Source organism: Amphiura filiformis, chromosome 17 (genome assembly GCF_039555335.1).
Source record: "Amphiura filiformis chromosome 17, Afil_fr2py, whole genome shotgun sequence".
Lineage (NCBI taxonomy): Eukaryota > Metazoa > Echinodermata > Ophiuroidea > Amphilepidida > Amphiuridae > Amphiura > Amphiura filiformis.
Window position 1 is genome coordinate 14,236,446 of NC_092644.1, and position 21,027 is coordinate 14,257,472.

Consider the following 21,027-nt stretch of genomic DNA (forward strand, 5'->3'; position numbering starts at 1 on the left):
GTTCAACAATACGTGAAAATAAAGCAATTTTCCATTACATGCCTCTACTTGATTAAAAAATACTTGAACATAAAGTGATCTTTCCATTACATGACTCTCCTTGCTTCAACAATAAGTGGATATAAAGTGATCTTTCAATTACTTTCCTCTCCTTGCTTCAACAATACGTGAACATTAAGTCTTTCCATTGTCTGCCTCACCTTAGTTCAATTATGTGAACATAAAGTCATCTTTCCATTACCTGCCTCTCCTTGGTTCAAAGATATTTGAACATAAAGTGATCTTATCATTACCTGCCTCTTCTTGGTACAACAATACGTGGACATAAAGTGACCTTTCCATTACCTGTCTCTCTTTAATTAGTTCAACAATAAGATAATAAGACCTCCTTAGATTGGTAACATAACGCAGCGCCTGTAGAAGTATAAAATATAAGTTAATGCATGATTGTATTAATCAACAAGGAAGAGGCATTTAGGATAAAGAGCGGAACCAAGCTTCTCACGGCACCAAATTTTAATGTGATCAAAAAATAATATGTGACCATCCACCACAACTGAGCCCGGATGTCTCCAGAGCCACTATTGAGATATGCTCCATTGAACTAATATAGCAAAACCAATGCAATAGAAGTAATGTAAATGTTGCTTAGCAGAGATAATGTAGTTAATTACCTGACAGAATAAGTTGTGTCATGCACTTTTCCTTTTCACACTCAATACGTTCAATTCTCACGTTCTGAATGCAGGTTAGGTTTGTGTGAACTATAGTCTTTTGGACTAAATCTCCATTAAGGGTAGACGAGGTATTGTTGGTCGAAGCAACCTACAAATCGATTTTCATTATCTAGATCAATATATTATTGAAAATTAACACCTTGATGTTTTGCAAAACTTCATTCTACAAATCGTATACTTGGCAAACTTGCTTAATTTATTGTTGTTAATTAGTTATGTACATTTTACAAAAGTGTTGTTGTTTCAGCCCTCTTTACAACGTAACCGCAGCACCTATAAAAGTATATCTGTGATATTTTAATTCTTCTACACGCTCGCTATGAATTGAGCAATGCAGTTTTTGCCAAAGCTCACTACCATTCGCAAGATGCTGTGAACTACCAAATCACAACAGTTTAAAATAATTAATAACCTTAAGTGTATAAAACCTATAGGCATAATAGTCTGCCAGAGAATAAATCTTAGAATATTTGTAAGCTGCTATTGAAACATTATGTAATGATTAATAATAATAATAAATAACATTTATATACCGGTACCTTATCTGCGTGTTTCAGTTTACGTTAGCTTATTATTTTATGTGACTTTTTGTGTGTTACAACCAATAGTTTATGGGATAGACTCATGAGGCAATATTGGATTTATGCGGCCCATATACATTCAATCTTATTGATCAATATCGAAGACCCTAGATACAAGAGTGGATACAAAATCTACCATTGAACACGCACAATGATAGATTTTCAATCCACTCCTGCATCTAAGGTCCCCAATATTTATCAATATCATAAAACACATGTATATCCGTTTGTTTCATTTTGATATATTTGTGTTAAACTAAATTGAAACAATTGAATTGAATGTATTCCATTTTACCCGTAAGAACAACGTTTATTTTTCAATGATCATTAAACGTAATATTAAAACTAAGCCTAATTCCTCTAGTCGTCGTGATACATATCTTCAGATTTGTTCAGCAATATACTGCGTTATAGTGGAAACACGCTTGTAACGGAATACTTGGTAATCCCCTATGCATGGCTGCTTTAAAGAATCTAACATGATTATGGAGAATCTCCTTTAGAAGTTACCTATATGAAAACCACTAGGAGCTTTTACTCGTCAAGATCTAGGAAGTGACTTGGAGATACTTAATTTTACTTTTTACATGATGGTGTTATTGTTGTTGCTGGTACTGTTGTTTTAATCAAATGCAATAAAGCTTTGTATACCACTTCATCGTTAAAGATTGTTACCCTAGTAATCGATTCTACGTGTGAAACGAATTGCGCAGCAAATCTCACGTGCTTATAGTTTTTAATTTGTGTGCAAAATAAATTCGATATGTTATAGCTTTGCTGCAATCTTTATTATCTGATCATAGTCTCGAACGTCTGTAGATGCGCATCCCCTTATCTTGATGTGGAGAGGTCGTTATTATGAAAAAAGGATTGCGCGCTTTTATGATTATGAGCTACATGTATTTTTAGATTTCAAGAAAAGCAGAGAGCTATGGAGTGCATATTTCAATTCATTTGACCATATTGACCTTGATTGGTAGTGAGCGGATGATATAGTCATGATATTATATTTGAAGTCATATACGTGATGCTGTTAATGCGAATAAACAAGACTAATGAAGACAATTAAAGGTTTATGTATCACATATCATGAGTAAAATAAAACATATATCACATCTTAAGGTTAGTTAAAATTGTTACGAATGCCAAAGATCAGCACAATATGGCCCAGTATAAAAACGGCGCATGGCACATTCTTGTGAAAATTGTGATTTTCAGGTGAATGTGCCCTACTAGCCTCTATTTATCCGCCAAATAAGTTACTAAGTTGTAGTAAACAGTTTCCTTTTACTGCTAGAAGTACAAGAAAACACCCTTTCTTATATTTCCCTATGAATACAAGATTGCAAAAGTCCCTGGGCCTCATGGAAGAACAGAGGATACCTTAAATCATCCACTGAATGAGTAACCCAGGCAAAAGAAGAAATAAAAGAGACAGACAAACAAACAAACAAACAAACAAACCGCAAAAATTGTGCTTGTTTATTTTGTAGTTTTGTGTCAAAAAGCCAGTTTACTCATAGTCATACTAAGTAATTTATATTCTCTTTCTCTCTTTTTTGAAACAGAGCCGAACTTGCTCGTCGTCAGAAACTCATCTACCGAGTCGCCCGTGTGATTGGAACTCTAACAATGCTAGGAATAACAGTGCTGATTGTCAATGTGCCTTCCACCAACAGAAACTTTCAGACATCACCCAAAATAGCCCCATATCGCCACGAACAGCCTACATATGAACAAGACGGTTCACAGATGCAAGACACGAACCGTGTATCAGAGACTGAAAGAAAGACTGACTCCAGTGTTTTGTATGATTCAAGTACTATATCAGTGCCTACAACGGAAGAAACTACTCCAGTGTTAACGACTCATGAGACGTGTTGTATGCCGAAATGTGATATTATTTCGCGTAAATCGGGAATGTGTGATTGTCTAAATTGGGAGTCGGATGAAAGATGATAGCTGATTTATAAATTATTTATACCAGATCTTTCATAATTACTTTGATTCCATTGTTTATAAAGCTATACATTAAAATAAGTTCCTAGTGTGGTTCGTATATAGCTTTTTATAAGGAAGAATTACTGAGATCAGCAATTAACACAATGCAATAGTATAATGCTTTATAGCCCAATTTTATGTTGTTTGTAACGAAAGTGCCAATTTCTTTGGGTATTCCTTTTTTGACCACCTAACAACAGCAAGTGAATTTCATTTATACTTCAACAAAGGTGCATAGGGACTGGATCCCCCAATCAGCGAGAGTTCTGAAATTCTGTCAGTAACAATGGAACTTCAATGTAAATCCAAATACTAATTCTTCTTCTTAACCTGTGAGTATAGAGGAAAAGATATTCTTTAGCTTTGTCTGAGATGATCAGCTAACCAATTATGTGACCTGGATGCGGAATCAGTTGTATCAAATAATCTGGTTCTGTACAGTTTTCTAGAAAGTGCTTTTACGCCTGAGGCTAATAGTTGGGAAGCAATAACAGCATTTCTATGGTGTAAGGCGTATACACATTATTAAAACATTTATATAAGTCTTGTTGAAAGTTGTTGGAAGAAAGTTATTGTGCGCTATGTTTTGTACCTGTTTGTGGCGCTATTAGATTATCTTTGAGAGAGCGTTCGCGTCGCCAAATATTTGTTGTGGTTTTCCATACTGACGAACCGCAGATAATTATGAACCGTCCCTTTGTGCTATACTGACTGTATATAGAGGACGATGTTGTTGATTATTTTTACCAGTGTAAACCCCACGCTTGGCAAACCGGGTTAACACAAGGCACTTCGTGGGTAATGTAAAGAACGGTTTATAACAATCTGCCATTCATTGGTATGCGGTGAACTGTGAGGGGGTACTCTTGAGTACTAACAGTACTCTGCGGGTGCAGTGCATTGGGGTGGGGTGCTCTGGAGTGCAGTACTATGGCGTGGAGTACTGTGAAGTGCAGTACTCTGGAGTGGAGTGCTCTGGATGGCAGTGACATGGCGTGCAGCACTCTTGAGTGCAGCGTTTTGGAGTGTAGTGCTCTGAAGTACAGTGGTGTTTTCTTTAGTACGACAATTTACACTGTCAACTTAGGTAAATAAAATAATCAGTATTGGTCCATACCACAACCTAAACGTCAGTTTAAACATTGATATTAAATGTCGAATGTTTGCAATACCAAATTGATAGCAGAGGTCGACTGTTTGAATTGAAAGTGTGAAAAAGGGTTTGTTCACAATACAATGAAACCTGTTACACGGTGAATATGATTGAGAGTTTGCAGTTCAAAGGCACAAACCTAAAGGATTATCTATTCAAAGCCATTCTGCCATGGACGCCTCTATTGAGGAGTAAAATATAAATTGAGGAGTAAACCGAGGGCTTAGAACAAGAACTAGCTATGTCCACAATTACATGTTACTTATTTCGGCAACAAATGGATGGTTAATTCTGCCCTCCATAATAAATGCAAGTGACTTTGGGGTATATGCATGGTCACTTTTACAGTTAGCATGGTTAGTTAGACGCAAGTGACCATGTACATACCCCCAAAGTCACTTACATTATACTGTAGAGGGCAGAATTAACCGTCCATTTGTTGCCGAAATGAGTAACATGTAATTATGGATATAGCTAGTTCTTGCTCTAAGCCCTCGAAATATAAATATGGCTAAATATGAAATGGGTGACTTTCATTCACCTTGCGTAACATTAGATTTTTTTTCTTTTTAATCTAACAATATTGCATAACCTTAAATATACTGTAACACTACATATTATGGCGCTATACGGAATAAACTGAATAACCATATCACTGCACTAAATGTGCACTAATGTGCTCAATATTAGCACTTTAGTAGAGAGCCTGGGGCTATCGCCTAGCGAGTTCATTCGTGTTCAATCAAATTAAGGTAGAGTCTTTTGTGCCTGAGTGTGACCAACAACCCACTCGACAGAACAAAAGATATATATTTTGCGGTAGTCGATTACACATGGCTTTCTTTCGATTGGTAAACTGCTTAAGCCTCAAGACGCAGTTGGTGCAGTGATCAATTAAAAGTTCGCCTTAAAGTTAAATAGGGCACGAAAACCAATCGATTATGTAAAGTTGACGTAAAAGTCGAAACAAATTTGCAAACGTCATCTCACAAACTCTTAAACATGATTAGGACGTACCTTATAATAAATGAGAGATGTTAAGGGGAATATAGCTGTCATAAAATTAAGTGCAGATCACACCATCAAGTGTTCAAGCAGACTATATATTTAACAGTTCGCTCATGGGTCATTGTAATTTATGTGTCTATAGAGTTTGACAAGTCTTTGGGTTATATTGGATACGGTACAATGTAAGGTATTATGTTCAGATGACCATGCCAGATCACTGCTTGTTGTAAGTGAGAGCAGGGGTAACAAACTTAAGTTTATTAACCGGGCCATATTCCACCTGTGTTTATATCGTAAATAATTACTGTCTTCTGACAATGCAAGTAGGAGAGCCTTAATGAATCTTCTTAAGAATACACTGAAGAATGTGCTTCTGAGAATGACTAGCCAGAAAAGTGTGCGATGAAAAGTATCAATTGGTTCAATCAAAGATATAAATTTATATTATCACACCTACGCTGTATTTGACTGCGATGGCATGAAAGACATGTTTATATTCTTCTTGGAATAGACAAATTGATCATGTGTCCGTAAAATATTATGAGTGTGGGGGTGTGTGTGTGGGGGATGTGGGGGGGGGGGCGTGTGGGGTGTGTGTGTGGGGGAAGGGGTGTGGTGGTGTGTCTGAGAGGGTGCACATACGTGTTGGTAAATAGTCGCGGTCCCAGCCGGTTTGTGGTCCTTGTTTAGTAACGAAGGAGCATAAATCGACTAGTTTGCGTATGCGATGTGGATGTGTGATGCACTACGTTATAATGTTATTATGTTATGATAATAAAACTGAAAACCAACCAATGACAAGGAGTGTATGGGGGTGTTTGTACGTAAGTTGTGTGCACGTGGTGATGTTATATTTGTACGCGTGTGAATGTGTCTATTAGGTTGAGGTGGTTATGTGGCTGTGGATGTGCATTCGCATGTGCGCGGTGTGTTTTTGGAAATGGGTACCATATGTATATAAGAATATGACTTGAAAAATATTTGTGCAACATCTATCGATTCTGTTTCATGCTGCGCTTGTGGTTGATCATACTGCAGTTACTGTCCGTTTTCCTATACACAATACACAGTGCTCTCACCATTGACGTGTGACCTCAACAAATGATGTATGTTGGGAGAATGGACACTTGCCTAGTTAACATCACTGTGTGAAAAATAACCAGCCAATATTTTATTTATTCTCCAAAACTTCTAGCAAATATATTTCTCTAACATGACCTACAATTACAGCTAGGTTAGATGTTCAGAAATGGTCGCACTTTTGTAAAATATGAGTGAGGGCAAGGCATAGCTAGCCAACTCCCCGTGTTAATTGAATGGAGATTTGACCGAAAATATTGGTATCGGACCGCTCACTTCTGAAGGATGCCACAAAAAAAACGGTAAAAGCTACATTTAAATTATTCTAAATAGGTTCTAGAAAATAAAGTTTTGTAACATGTCCTAAATTTTTAGCTAATTTAGATGTTTGGAGAGGGTCGCACTTTTGTGTTTTAGGAAGGATATGTAAACGACAGATAACACCAAAAATATGAAGAAATTATTTCCAAACCGTGTTAAGTCAACAATCATTATGTTGCTCATTTTGAAGAATGCTGGTTAACAAAAAGCTGGTCTTTGTCTCATTTCGTGAACAATGGTACACATACCATTGTTTCCTTTCGTTTCCTTTATAATCGGTTACCCAACTGAAGCTGTAATACCAGCTTTATTGCGATGTCGCACATTGAAAACAGACACTTGTACACAACCAGAGAAGATCTGATTTAATCAGTTGAGCTGCTTCAATGAGTGTTATCTTGGTTTAATAGCTTTTAATGGGGTTTAAGTCCTGCAAAGGTCGAGATGAATTCTACTGTAGACATGACTGCATCATGTAATGGTGTTGTGGAGTGGGGTGTATGTGTAAATGTGCAGGTGATGGGCGTATGTATGTATTATGGCAGGGGTGTGTGTTGGGGCATTAGGCAAGTTTGGTCTAAGCACATGAGGTGTGTTTGTGCGAGTGTATAAGTAGGTGTGTAGAGTGAGTGGGCAAATGCAAATTTGCCCAGATGTGTTATATGATTTCTTGTGTATGCTTCTTGTACACTGAAATAAAACCTTATAAGAAGCATTGTAATGGTAATGAATAAATGCTTGCATAAGTGCGTAACGCGACGGTACTAGAGACATTGCGATTTCCAAACGTAGACATCGGACGTACGTTGATCTATTCAAAACCACTCTCCTGTATCGAAGCGAGGTCACGTATTTAGCTATTTTTGAAGATATTCCACGTGCGAAATCGACGTAGATACATCGTTGAAAATGCACAAAATTTGTCCATTTCACAATATGTTAAAGACAGTCAAAGATAATAAACATACGAAGGAAAGTCTAATTATTATTATGATCCTTTTGTTTGTAACAAATCATTATAATAAAGGTACAGCGATGTGTTAAAAATGGACTAAATTTAAACGCAATATTCATACGCAGAGATTGCCCATTGAAATGTGTGTGATACTTTGCGTACAAAAAATGACATTGCGATTTCCCATTTTGGATTCCAACGTAGAATAAAACGCAGATGCTGCGTTGAAATATGCTGATTTTACCTCATGTCTAAGTCCATGCAACACGCCCAATTTTCAGGATGAAAAAGTCTCATTTTAAAAGTAAAGTCATGATGTATGGATGTAGTGATCTTTAATCTACCAAAATATATGTTTTTGGGCAACTATAATATTTGGGGAGCACAAAAATTAATTAGGTTTAATCAGCATGTAGGTCAAAATTTTAGTCAAAATCAAAAGCGGCCTGTTTGAATTAGGCAGAGACTCAGCTTACTGTTATTTTTTCAATCACTATGCCCTCTATCGACCTAGATTAGATTATACCAAATATTGTAGTCTTTTTTCCAGCTGACTTGTTCTCCTTCGTGACGAATGAGCACAATCCAGTTTGGAACCGAGACTAGCAATATTTAACACCGTATTAACGTACGTAAAAACGTACGTTCCACGTGCTGCGTTTGGAACATCGCAATCTCTCTACTGTCTGGGCTCGAACCCGTAACATTATGATCATGAATCAAAGGCCGTACCGTACCGCTGAACCACTGTAACCTTTTAGTGGGACGGGTTAATAGAAAACAAAATACATATGAGCCACAATCAAACCCATTATATTTTGTTAGTGTAAGCTGGATACCACAGATACTTGTATATACGAGGGTCGCTCAGTATGTAATGAAATTTGACTTGCGACCCCATATGGATTATTTTAATGCCATTTCTATATGGTCACATGAACAGCAACAGTAAGAACACCTTACCTTCCTTAGTCTTTCAAGCAACATAAAAATGATTACATAACAACATTAGCGTAAAATCAAAGGTCTTCTGTCACTGGCTAAAAATTAGTCGATTCATAAAGAAATTAAAAACAAAATATTCAATATATTAAGTCAAAGGTCAACCTTCATTACATACTGACCGACCCTCGTATGCAAGTATCCCTAAGGTTTTTAAGTTTATTTTTGTACATTGCTGATACCTATGGATCATTAATCACCGAGTTGAAAAACATGACTCCAAAGGCGGAAAACACGTAATTACCAAGAAACGATGCAACTAATGGATACATTTGTAATCATTCACGACCGTGTTTGTCTGAAGTAATCATTATCTAAAGGTCTTGGAGGTTATGATGATTGTTGCGCTAAAAACTTCAGCTGAAATTGAGTTAACGAAAGCTGATTATTTACTTAAGCTCCGAAAGCGATTCAAAAGCTATGCAGGAAATAGAAAGAGGAGACGCTACGCAAAATCGGGAGTTAAAAGAAGTCGTTTATATGAAAAGTTTTGTTCCAAAAGGCGCTAACTCCAAATGCTGCTTTGTGTAAAAGTCATTTGAAGAATTATTCCTAAGAGTTACAGTAACCTTGTTAATCTAATAAGATTGTACCAACAGAATATTTATAACAATTGTTGGTTATCCTTAAAAAAGTAATTGCAAATCGGAGAAGAAAATAATAAATATAAAAGAATTTGTTTTGTTCCATAAGGAGCTAAATCCATTATTGACAGCCATTTTTAAACTTTGCTTTAGAGAATTTTAGGGGACAAAATGATGATTAAAATAGTTAAAAAATAAATAGTTACAGATACATTGTATATCCATTCAAATCCTTCAATATTATTTAACCTTAAAAATGTTAAAATATACCAGAAAATTGTGACACAAGGCAGCTATTGGATTTAACGACTTTCGGAAACAAACTCTTCATAAGTACTTTCAAGTATCTGTGAATAAATAACGTAGCATATACTGTCCTTTTACTTAGGAGGCGGGTGTTTTCGAGCCAGTCTGCTCCTCAAGTAAATGATGTATCAGTTAAAGCCTTTTTGCCCGAGACACAGATATGTTTAATCCCTTTACTCGTAGTAAAATGCAACATCTGCTAGAGATTAATGCTCTGCGTGCTAGCCATAAGCTTCAACATAAGAATTCCAAGTTTCGAGATATTTTTTCAAAATCTCAAAAGCTATCTTAAGAACCACTGAACCAATGCTAGGCTTGTTTGTACTCATTTTAATGCATTTTTCATGCTGATTCCAAATATGGCCATGATAATGTACAATTCTTAAATTTTCGAATTTCTAAAAAAAATGAAACTTGTAATCTGCAGTCGATACCCGCGTGGAGAGAGTTAAAAGTCAGATACAGTGTTTTTACTTGTGAGATCAGAGCTAGAGCCACGACTGACTGGGAGATATCCTACATATTTATTTGCTTACGGTGCTTAAAATGAACATGTTAAACTAACATTTCATAGTCTGCGAAGAGCTCGGAAACTGTTTATTTTATATATTGGTGGGAAATGTGGAAATACACATCGTATGTTGTAGTTGTAATAGAGACAATCCATGTGTAATGATGAATTTGGATCTTCTATAAGGATAATAATTATCATCATCGTTGAATACTGGTTGATTTGATGTGATTTATGTAAACTGGGTATGTAAAAGAGTGCATATTGTGAATGGAAAGAAGAAAATCAAATAAATAGAGCACTATTCATACTTCCGTTTGTATGTTTGCATATTTGTCTCAATTATTCTGCCACTGGTATTGCATTAGAAAGTTGCAATTTACAAAATAAATATAATAAAGTGAAGGCCCTTCCTTGGATTTTATTAAATACGTCACGATGTACGGAATTATGGCGGAAGTAATGGTCACTCAGTGTTTAATAAAAGGGGCTGATTTTGTTTTTCTGGAAAAAAACCCTCCAAAGGCTTTATACAATAAAAAAAACCCAGCGCACTGATTTATAGTGCGCTATGCACAGGCACAATGCCTTGACGTTGATCCACAAACCTCAGCACACTTTACAGGTTGTCGCTGACCACTACGGCCCACATCATTCCATAAACCATGTAACAACAAATCAGGGACTTTGCTGCTTCAAGAGCCACAAATAACCATCGCAACCAGGATCAGCTCCCCGAGTTTCGTACGGGTTACAACGAAACAATTAACAGTTAGTTCCTTGTCCAGGGGGATTTCAAGCTAACTCAATTTTTTTCCACGAGAGCATACTAGGCACCATAGTCGAACGCCTTATCGATTGAGCTAACTTGACTGATTATTCAGCCTTTGTGCAGCCCGTTTAACTTTCAAAGTTGGAAATGAGGGAGTTGCTGCTATAATGATCATGAAACTTCCTATATATCTAACAATAGTTGCTTTCTGTCATTTTCAGCGATAAATACTGCAAAAAGATGAAGCCAATTATAAATACGTCATATAAATCCCGACTTATTAAGAGAGTTTGCATGCGCAAAATAAATCTTTTCATCTTTAGAAATCCTTTTCAAGCAAATTATTAGTTTAATAAGAAGTTTACTTTTGCATAACATTGACGTTGACGAGCAGAATGTGTTTTATTCTCAAAATACTAATTCAGCCATATCGATGACATATGTGCATTTACATGATTAACATCATCAAGGACGATAAAAACTTGAGATCAGGTTTGCTGTAAGTTTCTCAATATATTGGCATGATTTTTGTCAATGCTAGCGAATTTACTTGATCTACAGTTTATTAATAGTATGGTATTGCATGCACGGAAAATCACTTTGTCTCATTACTAAATCACATACTTGTGTGTACCAAAATATTTCATGTGAAATATTTGTGCTGGTGTGAAACTTCAAATGTGTCGGAAGACTATGGACGCCAGGAACTTTGTCGTCATTGATATAACACTGTGTAACAAGACTGGAACAATATGGTTGAATCGCTTAGAATGAGCGAATGCGTTCTGGCCAATGGACTGGATCGTAATATCAAGGAAAACATTCGATGCATGTCGCACGTCGTAGTTAGTCTTTGAACTATAAACCAAGCCATATGTCTTCCCAATCCTTCCCAAATAACAAGTCAGGAGTATTATGTCTAATAACAAAATTGGAAAGGAAGAAACAGAACAGTTTTGATATGTGAAAATTATATTTATAGTTACCGGTACGATACAAGAAATTCAGATGGGAAAAAGAATAAGCGAACTTTTGTAGCAGAAGGCTGAAATTGTGACGCGTGATTTCGTCGTATATCGTCAGCCATATCACATAGTGACGAAACGACATGACATGTTTATGAATTTTGGCAGATTAAGTAGGTAGACGACGCTCTTCAAAATTACCAAATTAATTAATTAACCTGGTCGTATGTCCTTTATTTCAAATTGTCTGTTTCACATAGCGCAGTATTTGCTAAAAGTCGTTCATTTATACGTGTTTTCCATAGCAACGTATCATGCCGTTCGTAATAATAACAGCTTCATATAGCGAAGTATTTGACATCGTATTTGCATTAAAAATCGATCTTCAAATACCGACGAAAAAAGTGAAGTTTTGTGACTACAATAGCATTGATATTGACTTGATGAATGTCTTCTTTAGACTGGAATGGTTTTCTTTTTCTAAATTGTATATTTTTTAAAGTACAGAAACAATAAATTTCACAAAAATGCCGTTTTTCTCGAAATACGCATTTTACGTCACCATGCGATACGACCGACGAGTGTTTTGCGTCATCAGAGCAGAATTAATCACCGCAGACAAATTCATACGTGTGAATAAGGCCTCTTTTGATAACCAAGATACGATGCTATGTTCCATAAAACTGCATTTCAACACGGCTTTTCACCATTAATTTTGCTTTACTGTCATCTCGCCTAGCAGCGACCGACTTATCTTATACAACTACCCTCATCTGTCTTCTATAAATTCCGCCTCGTGCAATGTAATATACGCACTTCGTGGGGATAAAGAGAGAGCACAAATTATTACTTCAAAATGTCACATATTGAAACTAATCTAGACGGCTGATTCATCGTTCATTTCAAAAGTCCAATATTAACTTGATATTTACCTTTTATTTGCTTGTCTCCATACATTACGACCAAACATCGCATTGCTAGTGGCATAGTCCAATAACCCGCATTCAACACTTAATGCTCATAATTTGACCTCAATATGTCCAATATGAGCGTTAATACCCAGGACATTCAAATGTCAAATGTATCAAAGAAGATTACTGTTACAAATTCAACAGACCTTCTTCGAATTGGTTAGTTCAATGTGTAATTATTATGTACTTGAGAAGCTGGAAGCATTTTTTGGGCAATTATGTTCAAGGCGCAATATTTAGTTCATTCAAGAAGTTACTTTCCTTTCCAATATTCAAAAAGTTATTAAACAATTTTTTTTCATGTACATTAAAGCATCCTCATCAGAGCAAACTTGCAATCGGCGGTTTTAAGTGATGTCAAAAAATGTTAATTTTTCAAACAAATCATAAAAAAGTTAGATTTTTGCACAAATTTCAAATGTTTTTTCTGAGACACCCTGTAAGACTAGCATTCGGGCTAAAAAACAATAAAGATCACTACAGACCCGCTGATACGTTTCCCTGCGGACTCAACGTTGACTTCAACATCAATCCATGACATTGCCTGATGTTGGTTTGCGAATCTGAAAACTTCCAAAGATTTCAACCCAAGAGCCCAGATGTTCCTTGAAGTATTTTGGAATTATTACGATCATTGATGCTTTTGGCAAGCAAAATATATAGACAAAATTGACAAATTTAGTCATGATAATTGATAATATCATGAAATATTCCTTTTAAAAATAGAACTAATCGAATCTTATCTCATCTTTTGATTGAGGTAGTTTTATGTGCCTTGTGTGATAGTCTCTGGTTTTGCTTGTTTATTTTTTTTTCTGTCTTGTGAGGGTGACAATGCTGGCCTTTTTGGCCTTTCAACTATTCTCTACATGCAGCAATTTAGAATTAATAATATAATATTAATTAAGTACTTTGTCTGAAAATAAATATCTGGAAATAAAGTGGAATTGAATTGAATTCGGTGTTTCCTTGGAAGAAGTATTAGTTGCGTAAGTTTCTTTATTCGATGAAGTTATTCACCTTTCACATAACAAAAATATAATTCAAGAGGAACATTATGAAGTAACGCACCTTTCTAGTTTATGAAGCTGTAAGGATACCTTTTATTATTTTGAATTATGTTGATTTATGTATTAATGTACTCTTTTTTAAATATTTGAAAAGCGACAAGGTTAATCCATTTTCCAATAGGTTCAAGTGCAATTTCCACGATCTAAAAATTATAAGCTTTAAGCCCAGATTTACGTAATAATAAAATCAGGATTTTCATACCTTGACATCTTTGAAATGTACCAAGTTGGCTTCACAATCACAGCAGTACGAGACCTCAGGGTATAGCGATATTGCATCACCACATAAACTGTAAACGTCATTCACCTCGTTTATTTCGTTGCTGTCATTCCCATTGTGTATCAATTGTCGTCATTGATGCAACCTGAATTATATGGTATTTGAAGGTTTTGTGGAGTACTAACATAGGCAAAATCAATGAAAGCTGTAAATTTAAAATTTTAATGATGCCAGTAAGTATGTAAGCATAAGTAATTAAACAAATACATGTATATAAAAACATAAATAGTACAAAACACACACTGACGTTTAGAAATCCATGGATGAACATTGATATAAACTAAGTAGCATAAATAGAGTAATAATAATAATAATAATAATAATAATAATAATAATAATAATAATAATAATAATAATAATAATAATAATAATAATAATAATTATAATAATAATAATAATAATAATGATAACACTAATAATAATAATAATGATAATAATAATAATATTTATTATTATTATAACAAACCAAGCATTGTTGAACTAGGGTGGGGCAAAGGAAATATCACTTTATGACCACGTATTTATAGAACCAAGGAGAGGCAAGCTATTATGATCATTGGCTGCAGAGCAGGATACTACAAAGTTTCTCCAACTGTTTTAACAATTTTGTTTGGCTGCAGTATCCCTTCAGTATATCCCATGAGGTGCTGGACATACTGCAAGTACAGTGTGTGCGACAACCTGGCTTCCTCTTCCCGTGTGGTGGAATGTCAAGTACGAAGTATGTGGCCAAGCAATTGAGTTGATGAGTCTTGACTCTGGCAAGCATGGGCAAGTAATGGAACGATATACTCGTGAGCTGCATAAGGAATTGGTCTTTTTAGGCGTGAAGGTAAATATCAACAACTACTACCCTAACTAATGTAAAGGACGATTTAATTATATGCTACATTAGATAAAGAGAAACTCGACTGGAGAACATTATATCTAAGCTACACATACCTATGACATTTAATTTTATCTGTCAAATGACCTGCATCCTTTTTCTGACTTACGAGGGTGACAATGTTGCCCTTTTTGGCCTTTCAACTATTCTCAGTAGCAATGTATTAGTCTTAATTAAATAATATAATATAATAAATATCAATTTAGTATTTTGTCTGAAAATTAATATCTGGAAATAAAGTGGAATTGAATATTAAATTCGATGTTACCTTGGAAGAAGTATTAGTTGCGTAAGTTTCTATATTCGATGGAAGTTATTCACCTTTCAGATAACAAAAATATAATTCAAGTAATGCACTTTTCCAGTTTAAGAAGCTGTAAGGATATCTATTATTATTTTGAATTGTGTTGATAATAATATACTCTTTTTAAATATTTGAAAAGCAATACGGTTAATCCATTTCCCAATAGGTTCAGGTGCAATAACCACGATCAAAAAGCCCAGATTTACGTAATAATAAAACTAGGATTTTCATACCTTGACATCTTTGAAATGTACCAAGTTTGCTTTACAATGACAGCAGTACGCTACCCCAGGGTATAGCAATATTGCATCGCCACATAAACTATAAACCTCATTCACCTCGTTTATTTCGTAGCTGTCATTCCCATTGTGTATCAATTGTCGTCATTTTAATATGCAACCTGAATTATGTGGTATTTGAAGGTTTTGTGGAGTACTAACATAGTAAAAATCAACGAAAGCCGTAAATTAAAAATTTTAATGATATCAGCTAATATGTAAGCATAAATAACACAAATACATCTATTTAAAATCATAAAACACACACTGACGTTTAGAAATCCATGGATGAACATGGATATAAACTAAATAGCATAAATGAGTAAATGAATAATAATAATAATAATAATAATAATAATAATAATAATAATAATAATAATAATAATAATAATAATAATAATAATAATAATAAAATAATAATAATAATAATAATAGTAATAATAATAATAATAAATAATAATACTAATAAAAATAACAATAATAATATTACATTATGGGGAAAGGTCACTTTATGGCCACGTATTTGTTAAATAAACTAAGGAGAGGCAAGTCATCATCATCATTGGCTGCGGAGCAGGCGACTACAAAGGTTCTCGAACTGTTACAATCTTGGGCTAGCGAAACAATTTTGTTTGGCTGCAGTATCAATTTCAGTTGATGAGTCTTGACTCTGGCAATCCGTGGCAAGTAATGGAACGATAAACTCGTGAGCTGTAAGGAGCAAGTCTTTTTAGGCTTAAAGGTAAATATCATTATACAACTAGTACCCTAACTAATGTAAAGGACGATTTGATTATTTACTACATTAGATAAAGAGAAACTCGACTGGAAAACATTATATCTAAGCTACATATACCCATGACATTTAATCTTATCTGTCAAATGACCTTCATTCATGATATGACATTCATATGTGAAAATATTTCCGTCCAAGTAAAACCGGTGTGTCTATAATTAAGTAAGAAAGCAGATATACTGCCTTCTTACTTGGTACACCTTTGTTTTAACCAGTCTCCACGAAGGTAAATAAACAATGTCTACAAGAGAATAACATAGATGTTTTTATTTGGAATGTATTTGAATAACTGCTCTCCGAAGTAAAACACATCATTTGCTCGTAATTAGTAAAGTATATAATGCAATTTCATTTGGAAGGGCATAAATGGAATCAAATGATAATCTTATAACCTTGCAACGCAAAATTCTTTCACGATTCTTTTAACTTAAGACCTTCAAAGAGTAAAACTGGGAGAAGATTAATATGTTAGAGGCAAAATCAAATGAAACATGCATATGCAGTTCAATATCGATTATTAGATCATTCGTATAATCTGGCATACAGTAAGCCAAAAAATCAAGGTACCAGTTATGTTCACCTCCTGTATATCCTAAACAAAGACAGATCATAATTGAAACCTGCAGCCAATAGCTGCATCTTTTAGCTCGAATTGAATCCTCATTCGTTGAAATTGTTCAAGAAATAAAGACACGGTGATCCCAAAAGCCAAGGAAGATACCAATATAAAAGTTGCAGTTTCCTTCATTGCATGCCCTATTGATTTGTACACAAAGCGTTCGTGAACAAGAGAACTAGCGCCGCGCTTCCATTGATTAGCACGTTAAAACTGGCGTTGTGCTTTCACTGATTAGAACACGGAAGTGCAACTTTTGATTTTGTTTCTTCATTAAGTTTTAGATCACCGTTTCTTTAATTCTCAACCGATTCCAACAAATAAGGTCTTAAATCCGAGCTAAAGAGAGAGTACAAGTATTGACTACTTGATTTAATTTTGACATATTTGTCTTTATTTGGGATATACAGGGGTGCACACAACTGGTACCTTAATTCTTTGGCTTACTGTAGGTAAATTGTCGTATTTTCCAAGGTATTACCAACGGCATAACTCACTTACATAAATCGTCATCAGAAGAAAATTAACACTTGGTTATCGTGTTAAAAGATCACATGTTAAAGTACGCCTAACTAAGAGGATTCAACTTGTCCTCATGTATACCCTGAGTTGGAAACAGGACAAGAGAATAATTATTAACGCATGTCCAGTCATTTCTAATCTACATAAATCATTCAGCGGAATGCTGATGTCAACACCGATAAATGCTAAATATTATGTCAACGGCCGTTGGCTGAAAAAGTCTGCTGGAAGTGACAATATAATTCCGGTTGAGTTGTATTCTATTCATTCATACACTGTATAACATTGACTTTAAACTATATAACCATCGCAATTCAGATCGATGTTTCCTAAAAATGTCCTCGCTTAGTTCTGTCCTTGGCTCTCGATCTTCATGATCATGCATTATTCATTCCTACACTGTATAACATTGATTTTAAACTATATAACTATCGCAATTCAGATCGATGTTTCCTAAAAATGTCCTCGCTTAGTTCTGTCCTTGGCTCTCGATCTTCATGATCATGCATTATTCATTCCTACACTGTATAACATTGACTTTAAACTATATAACTATCGCAATTCAGATCGATGTTTCCTAAAAATGTCCTCGCTTAGTTCTGTTCTTGGCTCTCGATCTTCTTGATCATAATGGACTACATTTCTTATAAACTCCTTAACAAAAGTTTGGAAAGTTTTTTTCAAGCATCTACAGCCTGTCTAAAAATAAATAAATGTGCAAGTGAAAAGCGCCCTCTCTGGCAATTAGAAAATACCGTTGTGACATAATGCTTACATCAACGTCACGGGCACAGTATTAGCTCTCAAATACCGTTTGTTCTGTTCAATTTGCTTGTTCCAATTTCGAGATATGTTTATTTAACAACGAATAGGTAAAATCACAATTGTGCCACTTTTACTAGGGAAGAGAGCTGTATATGTAAATCAATGATAGCTGATGTTGATGCGTCTAATGCACTCCCCCTTTCGGGGCGCATGCATTAGACGCATCAACATCAGCGCGCGTGCATTATTTTGTCTAATATCTCTCCCAACAAGTAATACGCGTTCATTAACCTATAAGTGCGCAATATTTTTTTTTTATCTTTTAACATGTTCTAAGAGAACAGTATTTACCATGATAAAATCATTGGCATGCACATGTATTTAATTTTTACAGCAGAATGTGAAATATTTATTTATCTTTTAATCTCTTTTAAGTGGAAAAAGAGAATCATCATTCCTGCAACAGTCAAAAGTCAAACAAATTTGTATTGTGTAATTGATGCATTCTTTTGATTTCACGAAGGAATTCTTGATAAACTTGATGTTATCACTGTTACATGTAAAGCCCTCTTCCCTAGTAAAAGTGGCACAATTGTCATTTTACCCTTTTGTCTTTAACTAAACATATCTCGAGATTAAAACAATCAAATTGAACAGAACAAACGGCATTTGAGAGCTAAGACTACGTCCTTGACGGTGATGTAAGCATCATGTCACAACGGTATTTTCTAATTGCCAGGGAGGGCGCTTTTTACTTGCACAATTTTTTTTGAGACAGGCTGTATAACTATCGTAATTCAGATCGATGTTTCCTAAAAATGTCCTCGCTTTGTTCTCTCCTTGGCTCTCGGTCTTCATGATCATAATTGACTCCTTAAAAAAGTTTGGAAAGTTTTTTCAAGCATCTGTATCTCAGATTATTTGTGACAAGTTCGCATCCTGTTGCATATCAATGGACAGCTAATTTATTCCCCTTAATCATGTTAACAATGACACCACATTTGAAACAGTTATCTTTTTCACGGCTGAGTACACGTCTTGTGAACGTAGTGGGGTCTGAAACAGAATGTGTCAAATTGACCATTATTCTGTGCAGCAAGCTGCAATTTCATATCTTCGCATTCTGGGACATAATGCAATCCTCCAAGATGACAACGGTCGCTCCCAGAGAGCCAGGGTAATCAAAGACTACCTACAGAATATAGGAATAGAGAGAATGGAATGGCCTGCCATCAGCCCAGATCTCGACAGATTGGACACTTGTGGTAAGTAGTCAATGCAACCACATTGAATGACCTGCGACGAAACCTGGCTGAATAAAATGACACCCCAAAGGAACGTGTTACCAGGCTGGGTGAGCAGCATGACGAGGAGGTGCTAGGCTATTGTGGCTGCGTACCTGCGTATGGCTTTTCCACCCACTATTGAGGTTAGTGACTAGTGATGTTTTAGCACAGAATAATGGGCAATTTGGAACATTCTGTTTGAGACCCCACTACATTCACAAGACGTGTACTCAGCTGTGAAAAGGGTGATTGTTTCACATGTGGTATCATTGTAAAGGAAAATAAATTAGCTGTTCATCAATTATAAGCAACATGATATGAACATATTACAAACAATCTGAGATATAGATGCTTGAAAAACTTGAAAAACTTTTGTTGAGGAGTTTATGATCATATTTAATATCTAGCAAAAGAAACACATTGCAGGATAAAAGGTTCTTTGCATATTGCAAAAAGCGGATCAGCTTGTAAAATTTACATGCGGGATATAACTGAAAGAAGTTGTTGAAACGCAACCTTCAAAATATTCCTTTCTAGCTTAGGGCAGCGCCATATTAACTGGCTTTATATTCGGACCTGCTTAGTTTTGCTTATCTGTATCTGTTCATTGATAATTCCTTTTATCTTCATCTTCATCGTCATCTTCAATATTTATGCATTTTACAAGAATAATTTTAGAAATCAAATGCTTAAACAAAATTAAACAACATTTCATTGTTGTTGTTGTTGTTGTTGTTGTTGTTATTAAGATATATCCCGTAAGTTACGGACTTTTAACGATGCTGATGCATGTAACTATTCGACGAAAATCAAAGAGTACCGTATTCGATTTCATAAATCATGTCAATATAGATGAAATACTATTATAATAATGACATCATAGACGTAAATCATAATCAAAGTCTATTTGCAATTCCGAATCTCACTATAGTCTGTATACCTTTCTCGAGTCAATAATTTTGATATTGTTTTTTATTGTATCTCTAAATGTAATGATGAGAAGTATGTAAAAGTATACATTTTCAGAAAAGAAATGATGGAAGAAATTCAGCTAGCATAACAAATTCCTGCAAAAATAAAAAAAAATATGTTTTTGAGAAGATCTTTGAGCGCAATATTTGTTTTAAATAAAAGGTGCACAAGTAATTAAACCATTGCTTTATAAGATGTGTTTTCTTTTTCAATATAAGAGTTTATTAAACTCTATTCTATGAATTAGTTCCATCGTTATTGCTAGGAAGATATCATTGAGGATATTACAGGAAACGTATATATAA

General features: G+C 35.0%; 1 protein-coding gene across 1 annotated transcript in view; it reads left to right on the top strand.

The window, feature by feature from the left end:
• Window positions 1-4,335, top strand: part of LOC140137358 (uncharacterized) — a 101,079-nt gene extending 96,744 nt beyond the window's left edge. Inside the window, exon 2 of the mRNA XM_072158996.1 lies at window positions 2,887-4,335. Coding sequence (XP_072015097.1) covers window positions 2,887-3,277 — 391 coding nt within the window. The 3' untranslated portion in view covers window positions 3,278-4,335. The remainder of the gene's footprint in view (window positions 1-2,886) is intronic.
• The last annotated feature ends 16,692 nt before the right edge of the window (window positions 4,336-21,027 follow it).